The 19,766-nt window shown below is 36.4% G+C and overlaps 2 protein-coding genes and 1 long non-coding RNA gene across 3 annotated transcripts; 1 reads left to right on the top strand and 2 right to left on the bottom strand.

Annotated features, from left to right (window-relative positions):
• Positions 1 to 5,086: 5,086 nt before the first annotated feature.
• LOC135132293 (zinc finger Y-chromosomal protein-like) lies at positions 5,087 to 6,835 on the bottom strand. The gene is made up of 2 exons (XM_064060338.1): positions 6,674 to 6,835; positions 5,087 to 6,627 (listed from the first exon to the last, which is right to left on the bottom strand). The coding sequence occupies exon 2, from the start codon at positions 6,618 to 6,620 to the stop codon at positions 5,190 to 5,192; it is 1,431 nt and encodes a 476-aa protein (XP_063916408.1). The 5' UTR covers positions 6,621 to 6,627; positions 6,674 to 6,835; the 3' UTR covers positions 5,087 to 5,189.
• A 77-nt stretch (positions 6,836 to 6,912) lies between these two features.
• Positions 6,913 to 8,128, top strand: LOC135132991 (uncharacterized). Its single transcript, XR_010281129.1, has 2 exons — positions 6,913 to 7,571; positions 7,642 to 8,128. It is a non-coding gene; the product is annotated as an uncharacterized LOC135132991 (long non-coding RNA).
• A 623-nt stretch (positions 8,129 to 8,751) lies between these two features.
• On the bottom strand, positions 8,752 to 12,154 carry LOC135132861 (RE1-silencing transcription factor-like). Its single transcript, XM_064061075.1, has 2 exons — positions 12,063 to 12,154; positions 8,752 to 12,006 (listed from the first exon to the last, which is right to left on the bottom strand). The coding sequence occupies exon 2, from the start codon at positions 11,994 to 11,996 to the stop codon at positions 10,986 to 10,988; it is 1,011 nt and encodes a 336-aa protein (XP_063917145.1). The 5' UTR covers positions 11,997 to 12,006; positions 12,063 to 12,154; the 3' UTR covers positions 8,752 to 10,985.
• Positions 12,155 to 19,766: the final 7,612 nt, after the last annotated feature.

Genomic DNA, 19,766 nt, shown 5'->3' with positions numbered 1-19,766 from the left:
AAAATAAATGTTTTCATATTAATCAAGTCAGAGTATGATTAAATATTAAATGTCACCATCAACTATTCAAACAACACATGTTTTAAGAAAAAAAAGGCAAAATGTAGCCCCGCCCACCCACCCTATCGCAAATCTGATGATTTTTTTTATTAGTCGTGAGTCAAGAAGGCGCACCTTAACTGCAAAATCATTATTTCTCTACGAGAAATTATAAACATGTTTTTGAGTATCGTGTTGTTCAAAGAATACTGTGTATATTAAAAAAATAAATAAATAAAGCCAAAGATTAGGTGCCACCCGTACTAGCCCCAATATCAATTCTCAATTGTCATAAATTTTTCCTTCGTTGTCAGATCGAGAAGAATTTACCTTTTGAAACATGTTTTAATTTTCTCGTTCTGAAAAAACTTCTATGTATAATAAGACAAAAGACAAAATATAAGCCCCGCCCACCCACCTTATCTCAATTGTGATGATTTACCATCTGCAACGTGTTTTCAGTTTCTAAGAATAAAAAAAATAATCACAATGGAGACGGGGTGGGTGGGCGGGGTTTATATTTTGCCTTTTTTCTTAAATATACATAGTATTGTTTGAACAACACGATACTCAAAACCATGTTTTTAATTTCTTGTAAAGGAATAAGTATTTTGCAGTTAAGCTTCGCCCTCTTGGTTCACGGCGAATAAAAAAAATCATCACAATTGAGACAGGGCGGGTGGGCGGGCTTATATTTTGCCTTTTTGTTTTAATATGTGTAGACTTCTTTTCACAACCTGAAACTTAAAACATGTTTAAAATGAAAAATTTGTGTAAGAAAATATCGATTTTGCAATTAGGTTTCGCTCTATTATTGCAAAATCCATATTTCCTTTGAAAAATGTACCATTTTAATCATGTTTCAAGTTTCTTGTTGTGAAAAGATGGCTATGTGTAATAAGAAAAAAAGCAAAATTATAAGCCCCGCCCACCCGCCCTAACTCAATTCTGATGATTTTTTTATTCGTCGTGAGCCAAGAAGGCGGAGGAGCTTAACTGCAAAATCGTTATTTCTCTACGAGAAATTAAAAACATGTTTTTGAGTATCGTCTTGTTCAAAAAATACTATGTAGATATATACTTTTTAATTCAGTTATTTGTATTTTATTTTTAATTTAATTAGTAAGTAGGTAGTCATTTGTGTACGTACAGATACTGTATCTTTTCACTATGGTACCCTATAATTGGACTTTAGTCTGCTGGGTAATAATAATAATAAACTAATAAACTAATATATATTAATAAAAAATTAAAGCCAAAGATTAGGCCACATCCACACCCACCCCGATCTCAATTCACGATTGTTATAAATTTTTCATTCATTGTCAGATCGAATTTACCTTTTGAAACATGTTTTCAGTTTCTTGTTCTGAAAAGACTTCTTACGTATAATAAGACAAAAGACAAAATATAAGCCCCGCCCACCCACCCTATCTCAATTCTGATGATTTACCATCTGCAACGTGTTTTCAGTTTCTAACAATAAAAAAAATAATCAAAATGGAGATGGGGTGGGTGGGCGGGGTCTATATTTTGCCTTTTTTTTCTTAATATGCTTAGTATTGTTTAATTAACACAATACTTAAAACCATATTTTTAGTTTCTTGTAAAGACGTAAGTATTTTGCAGCTAAGCTCCGCCTTCTTGACTCACGACTAATTAAAAAAATCATCACACTAGAGATAGGGCGGGTGGGCGGGCTTATATTTTGGCTTTTTGTTTTAATATGTGTGGAATTCTTTTCAGAACATGAAACTTAAAACATGTTTAAAATGAAAAATTTGTGTGAGGAAATATCGCTTCTGCAATTAGGCTCCACCCCATAATTGCAAAATCCATATTTCCTTTCAAAAATGTACCATTTTAATCATGTTTTAAGTTTCTTGTTGTGAAAAGATAGCTATGTATAATAAGAAAAAAAGCAAAAATATAAGTCGGGGGGGACCCGCCCTGTCTCAATTTTGATGATTTTTTTTATTCGTCGTGAGCCAAGAAGGCGGAGCTTAACTGCAAAATCGTTATTTCTCTACGAGAAATTAAAAACATGTTTTTGAGTATCGTCTTGTTCAAATAGTATATTATTAGCCAAGGTTGCAAGGCCAAGCATTCTAGACCGAGCGCAAATTAGAACCCGAGACGCGCAGCGTCGAGGGCTCTGAAGTGCGAGGTCTAGAAGTGGCTTTGCAATCGTGGTTAATATACTATTTTTTTCACTAGTAGGAACCATAAGACAATAAATTGAAAAAATAAACGTTCAATTTTTTGACGCAACATAATTTTGTTCTGATTTCTAGTCAAACTTGATCCAAATCTTCAACACGAAGAAAACCGTTTATACTTGTCGCTGAGTTAATCATTTTATCTTCTACCGTCTACCAACTACCATGCGTATACTCAAGTAATGTTTGTAGCACACATTTGTTCATTTTTTAAGAAATAATCACATCAAACATTGCGTACATAACCTCAATTTTTCTTTTTGAACCCGTGGTAGCAAAAGTTGAATTTGCTACCACTAAATGAGTCGACATTTGCATGGGTCCTGGCTGCTAGTGAAAAAAATTACTATGTACATATATATTAATAAAAAATTAAAGCCAAAGATTAGGCCACACCCACACCCACCCCGATCTCAATTCTCGATTGTTATAAATTTTTCATTCATTGTCAGATCGAATTTACCTTTTGAAACATGTTTTCAGTTTCTTGTTCTGAAAAGACTTCTTACGTATAATAAGACAAAAGACAAATAATAAGCCCCCCCCACCCACCCTATCTCAATTGTGATGATTTACCATCTGCAACGTGTTTACAGTTTCTAAGAATAAAAAAATAATCAAAATGGAGATGGGGTGGGTGGGCGGGGTCTATATTTTGCCTTTTTTTCTTAGTATACTTAGTATTATTTAAATAACACAATACTTAAACCATATTTTTAGTTTCTTGTAAAGAAGTAAGTATTTTGCAGCTAAGCTCCGCCTTCTTCTAATTAAAAAAATCATCACACTAGAGATAGGGCGGGTGGGCGGGCTTATATTTTGCCTTTTTGTTTTAATATGTGTGGAATTCTTTTCAGAACATGAGACTTAAAACATGTTTAAAATGAAAAATTTGTGTAAGGAAATCCCGATTTTGCATTAGGCTCCGCTCCATAATTGTAAAATCCATATTTCCTTTCAAAAATGTACCATTTTTATCATGTTTTAAGTTTCTTGTTGTGAAAAGATGGCCATGTGTAATAAGAAAAGAAGCAAAATTATAAGCCCCGCCCACCCGCCCTATCTCAATTCTGATGATTTTTTTTATTCGTCGTAAGCCAAGAAGGCGGAGCTTAACTGCAAGAACCTTATTTCTCAACGAGAAATTCGAAACATGTTTTTTAAGTATCGTGTTGTTCAAAGAATACTATGTATATTTAAAAAAAGTAAAGCCAAAGTTTAGACCCCACCCATACCTGCCCCGATCTCAATTCTCAAATGTGATAATTTTTTTAATTGGTTGGCAGATCGAGCGGCGGGGCTTAATTGCAAGATCCATATTTGTCTACAAGAATTAACATTTTGAACATGTTTTAATTTTCTTGTTCTGAAAAGACTTCTACGTATAATAAGACAAAAGACAAAATATAAGCCCCGCCCACCCACCCTGTCTCAATTGTGATGATTTACCATCTGCAACGTGTTTTAAGTTTCTAAGAATTAAAAAAATAATCACAATCGAGATGGGGTGGGTGGGTGGGGTTTATATTTTACCTTTTATTCTTAATATACATAGTATTGTTTGAACAACACGATACTCAAAACCATATTTTTAGTTTCTTGTAAAGAAATAAGTATTTTGCAGTCAAGTTCCACCCCCTTGGTTCACGGCGAATAAAAAAAATCATCACAATTGAAATAGGGCGGGTGGGCGGGCTTATATTTTGCCTTTTTGTTTTAATATGTGTAGACTTCTCTTTACAACATGAAACTTAAAACATGTTTAAAATGGAAAATTTGTATAAGAAAATATCCGTTTTGTAATTAGGTTCCGCCCCATAATTGCAACATCCATATTTCCATGCAAATATGTACCATTCTAACCATGTTTTAAGTTTCTTGTTGTGAAAGGATGGCTATGTATAATAAGAAAAAAAGCAAAAATATAAACCCCACCCACCCACCCTATCTCAATTGTGATGATTTTTGTATTCGTCGTGAGTCAAGAAGGCGGAGCTTAACTGCAAAATACTTATTTCTCTACAAGAAATTAAAAACATGTTTTTGAGCATCGTGCTGGTCAAAGAACACTATGTACATATTTAAAAAAAAAATAAAGCCAAAGATTAGACCCCACCCATTCCTGCCCCGATCTCAATTCTCAATTGTGATGAAGTTTTCATTCGTTGTCAGATCGAGGGGCGGGGCTTAATTGCAATATTTGCCTACAAGAATTTACCATTTTAAACATGTTTTCAGTTTCTTGTTCTGAAAAGACTTCTACGTATATTAAAAAAAAAGACAAAATATAAGCCCCACCCACCCACCCTATCTCAATTCTGATGTTTTTTTTTATTTGTCGTAAGCCGAGGGGCGGAGCTTGATTGTAAAATCCTTATTTTTCCACGAGAAATTACCGTGTAAATAGGTTCTTAAGTAATCGTGTTACACAAAGAAAACTAAATGTGTTAATTAAAAAAAAGAGAGAAGTTCCGCCCATCCGTCTCGACCTCAATCGTGATGAATTTTTCATTCGTTGTCAGACCGAGGGGCGGAGCGTAATTATTTATCATTTTAAACATGTTTTAAGGTTCTTGTTGTGAAAGATGACTACACAAGCCAACAATTAAGCTCCACCCACATCCATCCCAAGTTCAATTGTGATGAATTTTTTATTCGTCGAGGGGTGGAGCCTAATTGCAAAATTTTCCTTCAAGTTGGCAGCACTGCACACTACCGCAATTTGATTAGTTGACAACCCAACGTCAACGGCAACGTCAGCGACAAGTTTATAAATCGACCTTAATTACTGATCACACTAGTTATGGAGAAATAATAATAAAACAAGAGACGAAAAGATGGTTTATTTTTCTCCACTAGTGTCAAAATTAGTGAGGTTATGAACAATTAATTCTGACGTACTGTGGAAAAACAAACAAATTTGTCTTGGTATTAATCCCGACCACTCGAGTGCCACGTCTCCACGTGTTTTTTTAAATGAAATTTGCGCTTCGCCTTATACTGGCACTTCTTGCACTTAAACCATTCAATATCCTTCTCGTCCAAATGGCACGCAACCATGTGTTTCTTCAAGTCGGTGCTTTGCTTACTTCTATGCGAACAAATCTGGCACGCGTACCATTTAATCTTCCCCTCGTCGGAGTGCCGCGCAATTATATGCTTCCTCAAATTCGAACTATCTTTGGTTTTATGTGTACATTCTTTACACTGGTACCATTTAACATCCCCTTCATCCAAATGCTGAGCATTTATATGATTCCCCAAACTTTGTTTAAACTTAGTTTTATAATTACACTTTTTGCACTTATACCACTTCACATGTCTGTGGTCCGTATGTCGCGAATTCACATGATTGTGTAAATTTCGCTTCAATTTAGCCCTATATGGACACTTTTTGCACTCATACCATTTAATACTCTCCTCATCCAAGTGTCGCGTAATCACGTGATGCTTTAAATTCGTTTTTAATTTAGCTTTATAGGGACACTTCTCGCATTCGTACCATTTAATATCATAATCGTCTAAATGGTGTCCCGCTACGTGCGTTTTCAAGTGCGAATTTTGTTTAGCTTTGTATGGACACATTTCACACTCGAACCATTTAATGCGCTGCGCGTCCACATGGTACGCCGTCGTGTGTCTCCTCAAACCCGAACCGTCCTTGCTCTTGAAAGCACACTGGTCGCAGTGGTGCCATTTAACGTCTTTGGCATCCAAATGGCGCGCGTTCGTGTGACTCGTCAAGAGAAAACTGTGTCTAGTTTTGTACGGACACTCCCGGCACTGAAACCATTTAATATCAGGCGCATCCACATGGTGTGAAGCTACGTGCCAACGTAGAGTTGAACCGTGTTTAGCTTTGTATGGACAGCGAGTGCAGTGATGCCACGCGATGCGATTATCATCCATATGGCGCCCCTTTATGTGGCTTAGCAAGTTTCGCTTTAACTTAGCTTTGTATGGACACTCTCCACAGTGATGCCAATTTATATCTTGATCACGCAGGTGTTTTGAAATGACGTGTTCTTTTAAGTTTGCTTTGGCTTTAGCTTTATACGGACAAGCTTTACACTGGTGCCACTTAACGCTGTTGTGGCTTTTAAAACACGCTATGCTGTGTTGGAGCCACTTGACGGAAAAATGCGTCTCGAAAGCACACTTGTCACAAACGTAGTTGCGGATGGTGAATTTCTCATGGTTTGCGATGTGTTGTTTCAAAAGAAGGGTTAGCTGGGTTTGGAAATTGCAGTCTTTGCAATGGTACGTTTCAATAGAAGCAGTTTCGCAGTTGAAACGTAATGATGAAGGGGGTTGTTGGTGGTTTATCATGGGGGACGTTGATGTGGTAAAATATGGGCACATTGTCAACCTAAAAACACACATTATAGTTTTTTATGGGTGAAAATGGTACACACCTGAAAATTGATTGGGCGACATAACCTCAATGTTGTCAATCGATGGATTACTTCAGAGCGTTGCAAATAACACTTTGGTGCACCACTGAAGCCGAATTAGTGTTTCTCTTTACGATTGTATACCAAATTTATTATAAATGTTTAATTAAAAATTGATCTGACAAATAGAAATGTCAAAATTACGTGTTGCCAACTGCAGAGATATGCAACCAACAATACACGTAGTGCTCCTAAATTGACCAGTAAAGTAAGGTTAGAATTTAGAATGCGCGGCAGTTCATAATTCAAAAATTCTACTATGGGTTTCTTATGGGAGCTTGATTTTACAGACAAAATACGCCGCATAGGTAGAAATCTTAACTAGTTCATGCTACAAGCGATAAAGACTGTACAATTATCTTCCTGTTACTAAAGGTTTAACTATATAAAAAGCTTCTGTTAAAGATATATTGCAAATTAAAAACAACGCTATCCATCGAAGTAACGTACATCGTTTCTAACGTCTTGCGCATGAGTGAAACGGAAAATCCAGAAACACTTGGGAAAGAAAAAGAACGCGAATATTTTGCGGTACTAGTGACGTTTAGATCGTGAAAATCCCCAAAATATGACAGTTGATTTCGTATTTTCATCACAACAAACAATCATAATCACAATTTTTGGATGATATATTAGTTCTGTGATATTGATTCACATTGGGTTGTATGTATCTGTGGACTGGTTTTTTTGTATTTGTTATTAATAATGACAGAAAGACATGTGTTAACAATAGGGGCAATTGCCATTTTTTTTGTTGGAGAAAATTCTTTACAGTCAAATAATGTAGCGAAAGTCAATTGGTATACTGAATTAAATGTGCTTGAAGAGTTTATTCGAGCTAGAATGCGAGAAGATTATGGTAAGTTAATGTATATTGATAAATTCTGTGTCAAGTAAAATTATGACGTATTTTGTTTTATTATGCACAGATATTCCTTAAGAGAGGCAACATGTGAAACCCCAAGAGGTGCATTTGTATATCATCATATGGCTACACCTGCCCTACACGGACGTTATAATGTATTGTGGACCAATAATTTGCGTGCTTGAGACGTACATCTGAAGAAAAGTGAATCAGCTGAGGTCCGAGCTGTTGTCTCTGAAAATTCTTTTAATCCCCAAGTCAGCCTAAAAACAGCTAATGTTGAGGTACAACTTCATGAAAGCTTAGGACAAACTGATAGGAGCGAAGCACTGCTTTTGCTATTGGGCCCTGAACTAGAAAGATCTGAAGAAAATCTACTTCACAGTGTCGAAGAACTATTAGTGTCCGAGGACTATTTTAATGGCCCATCAAGAAAACAGTTTGTGGGTCAGTTTTTCACCAAAAGTGAATCAGATTTTGCATTAGGAAGTGCAATTTTTTATTGTAAAATACTTTTTTTTTGTTTTGAAATAAATTGTTCTTTAAATTGTGATTTTTTTTTTAAAGGGGTGTTTCAGACCCAATTCGTACTAAAATGAGAGTGATTTTTACTTGTACATGAAAGGTTTAATCAGGAATGCTAAGTTTTTCCTTTTCTAGCAAAAATGTGTGAAAAGAAAAAAGCTTGGGATTGATGATGATTCTTAAATCAAAATTTGGCAATTGATTGAAAACATTTGCAAATATGAGATCTCCTTTATGTATTATTTTAAATTCACAGCCGTATCTGTAGCATCTGAAAATCAAAGCCATTTATGTGGAGGGGGAAGTCAATGGCAGTATGAACCACTGTACGACATACGTTCGAGGCAAATGTAGTGGTAAAAGTTGAATTTAAATATTTATTAAATGCTACCGGTTCCGTTCATGTTTGGTATCAAGATCAACAGTAAAAATATCAGTCTTAATGGTACAGGTAGTGGGATATATAAGAAAATTACTTTAATGGTACAATTTAAGCGTTAAAGTGACGCCTCGATTTCACCCATAAGGATTACACGGGGAACTGAAATACGGGTCTCGTGTTATGAACTGAGTTCAAATTTCGCGCGTCATTCACTTTACTGGTCAATTGATTTTTGTTTACCCAAACCTGATATAAAATTAAAGTCTGTTCAAATTTAAACAAGTTTTACACATAATTTATTAACTTGCAGTCAATAATACAAATAAAACAACGTTTGCACACGCCGCCCTCTTACGGTTCAAGCACAAACTAATCATTTAAATTTATTTCATTCATTTTCGTTTTTATTTTAGTCTTTCTAAACTCAATGTCGCCTCTTCACGTGACTCCCCAACCTCGTCTTCCTTTTACTCTTATACGGACACTCTTTACACCGATACCACTTAACCTCCTCCTCACTCAAATGTCGCGAAATCACGTGCTCCTTCAAATTCACTTTGACTTTAGCCTTATAAGAACACTTCTTGCAGTCGTACCATTTAATCTCCTTCTCATTTAAATGGTGGACGGTCACATGGTTCTTCAAATGCGAATTCTGTTTAGTTCTGTACGGACACTTGTCACACTCGAACCATTTAACATCACGGTCATCCAGATGTCGCGCTGTCACGTGTCGATTCAAATTCGACTTATTTTTACCTTTATATGTGCACTTTTTGCACGGAAACCATTTAATATCTTTCTCGTCCAAATGGTTGGTGTTGATGTGCTCGCTTAGCCGAAATTTATACTTACTTTTATAGGGGCACTTTTTGCATTCGAACCATTTAATGTCCTGAGGGTCCAAATGGTGCGAAATTTTGTGTCTTCGTAAAGCCGAGCTGTCTTTTACTTTGTAGGGGCAACTTTGGCATTCGTGCCAAACGACGCGGCGGTTTTTTAAGTGTAGTCTTGTGGTGTGGTTTCGTAAAATCGATTTTAGTTTGGCTTTGTATGGACAGTCTTTGCAGTGGTGCCATTTGATGTCTTGGTCGTCCAAATGGTGCGTGATTGTGTGGTTTTTAAGACTTTTTTGGAGTTTTGCTTTGTAACTACAATTCTGGCACTGGAACCATTTAACGTCGTCAAGTTTCTTTAAATGTTTATTGTTTCCAAAACAAAATAAGCGGTGTTGAAGCCACTTCATGGAGAAGTGTGTGCCAAAGTCACATTCGTCACAAATTTGGTGGTGAACAACGAAATTCTTAATTGGTGAATCTTCGTTTTTGTTGTGACGTTGTATAATGTGCTGTTTAAAAATAAATGTTAGTTCTGATTGGAAATTGCAGTCTTTGCACCAGTAAGTTTCAATATTGACACTCTGGCAGTTGAAATGTGACAACGAAGGTGAAGAATGTTGTTTGACGTGATTTACCATGAGGAACGTCGATGTTGTAAAAAATGGACACAGTTTACAATGATGGGCATTTTTGGGTGGAGATTTCAGGTGTCGGACAAAGTTCTCTGAGTATTCCAGAATCGACATATTGATTTAATTACTCACTTTAATTAAAATAATGCTTCCATAATATAACCTCAAAACTTATGACAGCTGTCAATTACCGATCACTAATGCATTGTAACACCACAATTCGCGCTAAAAAGAGCACGAGGGCCAAATTATTGGAAAATTAGAAGAAGTAATCTCGTACTAAGGTTTAACAGCCACGATTATCTCCTCACTTATTTTTTTTTTGAGGTTATGTTATAATGTCACGTGAGCACAACGTCACGAGTAGCCGCTTCTTTATTTTAATTTAATTTATTACAATACAACAAAAATCCAGTTAATCCTCTCCATCTGAGTGCTGAGCACTCACGTGTTGCTTCAAATGACCGGTGTGTTTAGCCTTGAAACCACACTTTTTGCAATGGTGCCATTTAATGTCCTTCTCGTCCAAATGGTGCGCCTTTAAATGGTACACCAAATTACAATTATATTTACTCCTATATGGACACGTCTTGCACTCGTACCATTTAATATCATTCTCATCCACATGGTGCGCATTGAAATGCCGCTTCAAACCACACCCACTCTTTGCTTCATACGAACACATTTTACACTTATACCATTTAACATCTGTGGGAAAGCAGAGAAAAATGTTGTGCCTCGGTGGGATTCGAACCCACGTCTCCAAGCAATCCGGGCTGGTATGCTAACCGCTACACTACGAGACGACTTATCTTTACTCTGCTTTACCCGCGTGTTATTGTGCCGCCACAGTACTCCCCCCCCAGCGACACAGCGCGCGGTCGTGCTGGGGTGCGAAGGAGATAGTTGCTGGCGTCGCTCCTGCCACTCTTACGTTCGTCGTTCGAACCCTGGCGGTGCTGCGGACCCCGAACACAGCGGGCACAGGGCGGTGGCAGAAGGATGTTGCGTGCGCGTTGCCTGTCGGTGGTCACCAATGTGGGAAAGCAGAGAAAAATGTTGTGCCTCGGTGGGATTCGAACCCACGTCTCCAAGCAATCCGGGCTGGTATGCTAACCGCTACACTACGAGACGACTTATCTTTACTCTGCTTTACCCGCGTGTTATTGTGCCGCCACACATCCCTGACACTTAAATGGCGCACTTTTACATGATTCTGCAAGCTAGTTTTTCGTTTAGCTTTAAACGGACACTCATTGCACTCAAACCACGTGATTTCCGCTTCACTCAAGTGCTGTGCAACCACGTGACTTGTCAAGCTTTCTTTTCGTTTTGCTTTATATGGACATTTTTGGCATTGGTGCCATGTGATGTCTTGTTCATTTAGGTGCCACGCGATCGTGTGTCTTCTTAAATTTGAACTGCTTTTGGTTTTGAACGTGCATTGGTCACAGTGATACCATTTGATGTCGTTTCCGTCTGAATGGTGCACGTTGATGTGGTTTTTTAAATGGGAGTCTTGTTTAGCTTTGTATGGGCATTTTTGGCATTGGTACCATTTGATTTCTTTTTCGGGGAGGTGGTTGGCGTTGATGTGTTGTTTCAAGTGGGAGCTTTGTTTGGCGATGTATGGGCATTGGTTGCATTGGTATTTGTAAACAGTGATGCGTTTCTTAACGTGTTTGATGGTGTTACCCACATTGTGTGCGACTGGAGTTTCCTGGTGATTAGACTTAGCTGCACAACGTAGTTGGAGATTTTCCGTATTTCTAAAACATGTATGTCGAAGCCAGTTAATGCAACAATGGGTTTCAAAGTCGCATTCTTCGCAATTGTACTCATGTATTGTAAATTCTTCACTTGGCGAGTCTTCACGTTTGGGGGTGTGGCGTTCTTTGATATGTTTTTTGTAAAAAACGGTTAATTCGGTTTGGAAATTGCAGTCTTCACAGTCGTATGTTTCAAGTTCGGCGTTTTCGCAGTTAAAACTTGGTAGTGGTGTCAAACCAACAGATTTTTCAGAGTGTTCGAAAATCGACATTTGGGTTTACCTAAATTAATAATTATTGCGTTACGATAATGAAGAACTAATTGTGGTTTCGCTTACTAGAAAGTGTGGCCGTTTAAATTAAAGTTCCGGTAGTACGGCCTTTTTAAATTCGTAAATAAAATTTTCATAACCTCTACTTTTCTACGTAGGCAACCAACCATACACACGGTAACAAGTTCACAAATTGACAACTGAGGCGGCGCAAACAGTGCTGCCACGACTACAACTAACTTAAATCACTGAAACGTTGCAATATACCGCGTGATCAGAAATAACTGAATCTGTTGAAAATCCTGGATTTTTAGTTGAAATTGGTACCACGATGTTTTCAATAATTTCCGGTTGTGAGCGTGAAGATTAACAGATTGTGGACATTTTTAATTTGCACAATGCGTCGTTTTCGGTTATTCCCTACTAAAGTCTCTCCAAACCAGGGGCGGCTCGTGCTTAAGGGCTCAAGGGCTCGAGCCTCCCAATCAGCGCCATTGGAAAAAGTAATTTATTTCATAATCAACGTAAATACATTTTTCTGTAGCAAATCTGAACAAGAAATTTGAAACGTCCCAGACGCACCACCAACGTGGGTACGAGACGCCACGTTAATTCATATAATATGCATCCAAGCTATACACGACTATGACGTCCGATGTTTTCTACTTGTACCCAACACAGCGGCTCTGTAAACTTGAGCCACAGCAGCGTATCGTCACGTTATAGGGAAAAACGAATCTACCCGATCAATGTCTTAAATCGAGCAAATGCATGGGAAATGTACGCAAGAGGCTCAGCTTTGTCGAGCCCAACAGACTTGGGTGACTGCAGAGGGTATGACGCACGACGTTTCCAATCAGCTGCAGTCTGCAATAGTTAATCGTCGATTGTTTGTTTCGGCGGCTGATGTTCTTGATATGACTGTCGTTTTGTGTTGTTTAGTGTTTAAGTATTTAATAACATGACTTCAAATATGTCCGAAATTAACAGTATAAACTATATTATTAACATTAAATTCAAAAGCCTTCCGTTATCCGAAAAAATTAAAATAAAACAAGCGGAAAGACCAACTCCAGTATTAAATCTTACTCAGCAAGATAAAGTGGGAGCACGTTCTTTTACCAGGCATTTTTCGGCAGAAATTTACAACAAATTTAAATGGATTTGTGGATGTAAGACATCAAACTCTTTGTACTGTTTTCCATGTGTTCTCTTTCATACTGATTTAACTGATAAAACTTGGTCAGTCACAGGATTTAAAGATCTCAAACATTTAAATCAAAGAGCGAGAAAACACGAAATTTCAACACGCCATATAACTTGCTGTACAGAGTTAGCTTTATTAGGTTCGGTGAACATTGCAGCCCAGTTAGATTCAGTCACTAAAGAGAATCTTGAACTCTATAAAATTTTGTGGAAAGTTGGAACTCGCATTAAGAGGGCATGACGAAAAAGAAAATTCCGAAAATCGAGGAATATTTCGAGAATTAATTGATTTTTCGTCAGAACTGGATACAATCTTGAGAGAACATCTAAATACGGCAACCGTTTTTACAGGCACATCAAAAACAATACAGAATGAAATTTTGGACAGTATGCTAGCAATATGCCGTGAAGAAATTAAAGAACAAATAAATAAAAGCGACTTTTTAGCAATTCAATGTGATGAAACTACGGATATTTCAAATCAGTGTCAAATGGTTATTGTACTAAGGTATCTATAGAACGGAGAAATTTTCGAGAGGTTTTGGACTTTTTTAAGGGTCACTGATAGATCAGCTGATGGCTTAACACACTACATCGAAAATGAATTGGATGCACTAATCGCAAACTCGCACTCTAAACTGATTGCACAAAGTTACGATGGTGCCAATGTTATGAGTGGTACTAGAGGTGGTGTACAAACAAAAATAAAACAGAAATATAAATATGCTTATTTTGTGCACTGTTATGCCCATCAGTTAAATTTAATCATGCAAAAGGCCACAAGTCAGAATGCCAAAGTAAAAATTTTTTTCTCAAATCTATCAGCAATTCCCAATTTTTTTTCAAGTTCTACTCATAGAGCAGATGTGTTAGAAGAAATCGTGAACAGGAAGTTGCCAAGGGTTGCTGCTACACGTTGGAATTATAACATACGCACAGTAAATGTTGTTCATGAAAATCGGGAAAAGTTAATTGAATGTTTCGAAGAAATCGAGGAGAAGTGTCAGAAAACAGTTACTTGTAAAGAGGCATATGGGTTACGAAGAACTCTTGAAGATCCAAATTTTATATTTTGGCTTAATTTATTTCACAAAATTTTTCCACATGTAGATATTTTATTTAATCAGTTTCAAGCTAGAAATAAAGACAGTGTTCAAATTATAAAAAACCTGGAGGAATTTGAAAAAAATATATTATCTATCAGAAATTCGACTCATAAGATAGAAGAGGAAATTGAGCAGGAAGTGGCCATTAATGAAAATAAACGGAGAAAAATTAATCCTGAAAACAAAAACTCCGTCATTGCAAAAGAAGTATGTGATACAATTATTTTTCAAATTAAAGAAAGATTATCATACAGAGGTCATTTAGAAGCCGCATCTTTATTAAATGTCAATAATTATCTTGAATATTCCCAAAATTTTCCTAAATCTACGCTTGACACAGTTGTTCAATTTTATCCGATACTTCAACAAGATAAACTAAAAACTGAATTGGAAGTTATTTATTCAAGGAGAGATTTTAAAAATATCGTGGGTGCTTTAAACCTGATTTCGTGGTTATCCCAAAATGACCTAAAGGAAACTTTTAGCGAAACTGTAAAATTATTAAAAATTATTGTTACAACTCCAATGTCTACCGCTGAATCAGAACGCTGTTTTTCCACGCTTAAACGGATAAAAACATTCCTACGTAACACAATGAATGAAGAACGTCTTAATGCACTTGCAATGCTGTCAATAAATACAAATTTCATTCATAATATAAGTGCTTTTGATGAAAAAGTTATAGAACATTTTGTTTCGCAGAAAGATAGAAGACTTAATTTTGTATATAAACAGTAGTTCTTATATTTTTGGACATTATTCCTTAGTTTTATTTTTTTGTGTTTGAAATCTTTTTCTTTTGTGTGTGTTGTGTATGGACAATTTTTGCATTTTATGATTACATCAAAAATCATCATTCTTTTTGTATTAATATCGACACAATATGGGTGAGTTTTTTTTTTTTCAATTTTGTTAGAAATTATGAGCCCCCCAAATAGAATCGTCACGAGCCGCCACTGCTCCAAACCCATATGATGGCGATTACATCACAACTAAAATTAGGGCGATTGGGCGGGACGTATATTTAGCCTCTTGTATACGTAGTCTTCTTTTGCCAACAAGATACTTAAAACATGTTCACAGTGGTCAATTTTTGTAAAGAAATATCGATTTTGCAATTAGGCTCCGCCTCTCGGTCTGACAACGAATGAAAAATTCATCACAAATCAGATTAGAGAGGGTGGGCGGGGTTTAATCATAGGCCTCTTGAACTTAATATACACAGTTTTCTTTCAATAACACAATACTTAAAACATGTTCCACATAGTAATTTCTTGTAAAGAAATAAGGATTTTGCCATTAAGCTCCGCCCCTCGCTCTGACAACGAATGAAAAATTCATCACATTTGCGGTTGGGGTGGGCGGGTGGGGCTTTTTTTTTTTTGACATATATAGGTTGCTTTAAACAACATGATACTTAGAAACATGTTTCACATGGTAGATTCTTGTGGAGAAATCAGCATTTTGCAATTAAGCTCCGCCCCTCGGCTCACGGCGAATAAAAAGTCGCAATTGAGATGAGGGCACGTGGGCGGGGTTTTTATTTTTTCATTATATATTTACGTAGTTTTCTTTTCATGCCAAGAAACAAAAAATATACTTAAAAATGATAAATCTTTACAGAACTGAGGGGGATAAAATTTACCATTTTAATAAACATGTTTTTAATTTCTTGTTGTGAAGAGAAGATTACGTGTATTAAGAAAAAAAAGAAGTAAAACTTAAGCCCCACCCACCCGCCCGATCTCAATTGTGCCGATTTTTCCTTATTCGTCGTAAGCCAGGAGGGGCGGAGCTTAAATTTAGTCCCTTTTTCTGTAGATACATGATCTTTTTTTCACAAGATGTTTAAAAACATGTTGAAAATGGTAAATTTTAGTCGGAAAATATTGATTATACAATTAAGCTCCGCCCCTCGCTCTGACAACGAATGAAAAATTTATCACATTTGAGGTAGGGTGGGCGGGTGGGGCTTACTTATTTTGTTCTTGACATATATAGTTTTCTTTAAACAACATGATACTTAAAAACATGTTTCACATGGTAGATTCTTGTGGAGAAATAAGCGTTTTGTCATTAAGTTCCGCCCCTCGACTCACGGCGGATGAAAAAAGCCACAATTGAGATGAGGGCGGGTGGGCGGGGTTTGTAATTTGCTTTTTTGTTTCTTAACGTATGTACGTGGTTTTCTTTCCATGAGAAGAAACAAAAAATATGCTTAAAACTGCTAAGGTTTTACAGAAGTGTGGGGGATAAAATTTACCATTTTAAACATGTTTTCAGTTTCTTGTTGTGAAGAAAAAACTACGTGTATTAAGAAAAAAAAAGCAAAATATAAGTACCACCCACCCACCCTATCTCGATTGTGGCGATTGTTCCTAATTCGTCGTGAGCCAGGAGGGGCGCGACTTAAATTTAGCCCCTCTTTCTGTACATACATAATCTTCTTTTCACAAAATATTTAAAAACATATTGAAAATGGTAAATTTTAGTCGGAAAATATTGATTATACAATTAAGCTCCGCCTCTCGGTCTGACAACGAATGAAAAATTCATCACATTTGAGGTTGGGGCGGGCGGGTGGAGCTTATTTTTGCCCTTTCTTTTTCTCTTGACATATATAATTTACTTTAAACAATAACATGAAACTTAAAAACATGTTTCACATAGTAGATTATTGTGGAGAAATAAACATTTTGTAATTAAAGCTCCCTCCCTCGGCTTTCGGCCAATAAAAAAAGCCACAATTGAGATGACGGCGGGTGGGCGGGGTTTGTATTTTGATTATTTTTTCTTAATACATGTACGGAGTTTTCTTTTCATGACAAGAAACAAAAAATATGCTTAAAAATGGTAAATTTTTAGAGAAATATCTGGGATAAAATTTACCATTTTAAACATGTTTTCAGTTTCTTGTTGTGAAGAGAAGAATATGTGTATTTTAAGAAAAAGAAAAAGCAAAACATAAACCCCACCCACCCGCCCTATCCCAATTGTGACGATTGTTCCTTATTCGTCGTAAGCCAGGAGGGGCGGAGCTTAAATTCTGCCATTTTTTCTGTAGATACATAATCTTCTTTTCACAAGATATTTAAAAACATTGAAAATTGTACATTTTTGTCGGGAAATATTGATTATACAATTAAGCTCCTCCCCTCGCTCTGACAACGAATGAAAAATTCATCACATATAAAATTAGGGCGGGCGGGGCTTATTTTTTCAATTTTTTTTCTCTTGACATATATAGTTTTCTTTAAACAACATGATACTTAAAAATATGTTTCACATGCTAGATTCTTGTAGAGAAATAAGCATTTTGCAATTAAGCTCCGCCCCTCGGCACACAGCGAATAAAAAAAGTCACAATTGAGATGAGGGAGGGTGGGCGGGATTTGTATTTTGCTTTTTTTCTAAATATATGTACGTAGTTTTCTTTTCATAACGAGAAACAAAAAATACACTTAAAACATAAATTTTTAGAGAAGTGTGGAGGATAAAATTTACCATTTTAAACATGTTTTCAGTTTCTTGTTGCGAAGAAAAGACTATGTGTATTAAGAAAAAAAAGCAAAATATGAGCCCCACTCACCCGCCCTAACTCAATTGTGACGATTGTTCCTTATTCGTCGTAAGCCAGGAGGGGCGGAGCTTAAATTTAGTCCATATTTCTATAGATACATAATCTTCTTTTCACAAGATGTTTAAAAACATGTTGAAAATGGTAAATCTTTATCGGGAAATATAGATTTATACAATTAAGCTCCGCCCCTCGCTCTGACAACGAATGAAAAATTCACCACATTTGAGGTTGAGCGGATGGGTGGGGTTATTTTTCACTTATTTTTTTTTCCTCTAGACATATAGTTTTCTGTAAACAACATGATACTTAAAAATATGTTTCACATGCTAGATTCTTGTAGAGAAATAAGCATTTTGCAATTAAGCTCCGCCCCTGGGCACACAGCGAATAAAAAAAGTCACAATTGAGATGAGGGAGGATGGGCGGGGTTTGCATTTTGCTTTTTTTTTCTTAATATATGTCCGTAGTTTTCTTTTCATGACAAGAAGCAAAAAATATGCTTAAAAAAGGTAAATTTTTAGAGAAGTGTGGGGGATAAAATTTACCATTATAGACATGTTTTAAGGTTCTTGTTGCGAAAGTAAGTCTACACATATTATGAAAAAAAAAAAGCAAAACATTAGCCCCATCCACCCGCTCTATCTCCATTGTGACGATTGTTTCTTATTAGTTGTGAGCCAGGAGGGGCGGGGTTTAAATTCTGCTATTTTTTCTATAGATCTTCTTTTCACATGATATTTAAAAACATATTGAAAATGGTAAATTTTAGTTCAGAAATATTGATTATACAATTACACTCCGCCCCTCGCTCTGACAACGAATGAAAAATTCATCACATTTAAAATTAGGGTGGGCGGGTAGGGCTTATTTTTTAACTTTTTTTTTCTTGACATATAGTTTTCTTTCAACAACACGATACTTAGAACATATTTCACATGGTAATTTCTAGTAGAGAAAAAAATATTTTAATTAAACTCCGCCCCCAGCCCACACAACGAATAAAAAAAATAATCACAACTGAGGTAGGGTGGGTGTGTGGCAGGGGCTTATGCTTTGACTTTCTTTACGTAATGTACATACTTGACTGTTCTGAGGTACATACTCATGTCATGTCATGTCATCTACTTTCAACAGTATCTTAAAATATCAAATGGTGAATTTAAGGTTAGAATTATCTGTTAAGTATCGTGTTGTTGAAAGCAAACTATATATTAAAAGAAAATAAGGCGATGATTAAGCCCCACCCACCCGCCCCTATCTCACTTGTGATGAATTTTTCATTTGTTGTTAGATCGAGGGGAGGAGCTGACAAAAACAAGATTTCTCTACTAATATTTACCATTTTTAACATGTCAATTGCGATTATTTTTATTTATTCGTCGTGAGCCAGGGGGTGGGGCTTAATTCCAAAACCGTTATTTCTCTACAATAAATTGTCACTTCTTAAGACAAGACTGATATTGGCAAATCATCGACCCTCCAAGAAAATAGGGGCGGGTGGGCGGGGCTAGTGCTTGATAAGATAAGACTGATATTGGCAAATCATAGACCCTCCAAGAAAATAAAGGGCGGGTGGGCGGGCTTAGTACCTGTTAAGATAAGACCTTAGATCATATAATAAATAGATACCAATATTCAAACTGAAAGCTGTGACTAGACATGAAGCTAACTGTTGTCGTTTTCTACGTCAAGAGGAGTAGTATAATGCTATCTTTGTGTGATCACCACATCTTCATCTTTGTTATATGCATTTCATCTGTATATGTCTATTTCACTTCCATCCTTGTACCGCACCAGCGCAACAAATCGCTTTTGACAGATGTTTCTTCTAACCTCTCTTTCGAGTTGTTGTACAAAAAACAATTTTAGAATTTAGAA

This window comes from Zophobas morio, unplaced genomic scaffold, assembly GCF_036711695.1.
Source record: "Zophobas morio isolate AGI-343-1 ecotype UQ-CSIRO unplaced genomic scaffold, CSIRO_AGI_Zmor_V1 ptg000021l, whole genome shotgun sequence".
NCBI classification, from domain to species: Eukaryota; Metazoa; Arthropoda; class Insecta; order Coleoptera; family Tenebrionidae; genus Zophobas; species Zophobas morio.
This window is presented reverse-complemented; position numbering and strand designations above follow the sequence as displayed.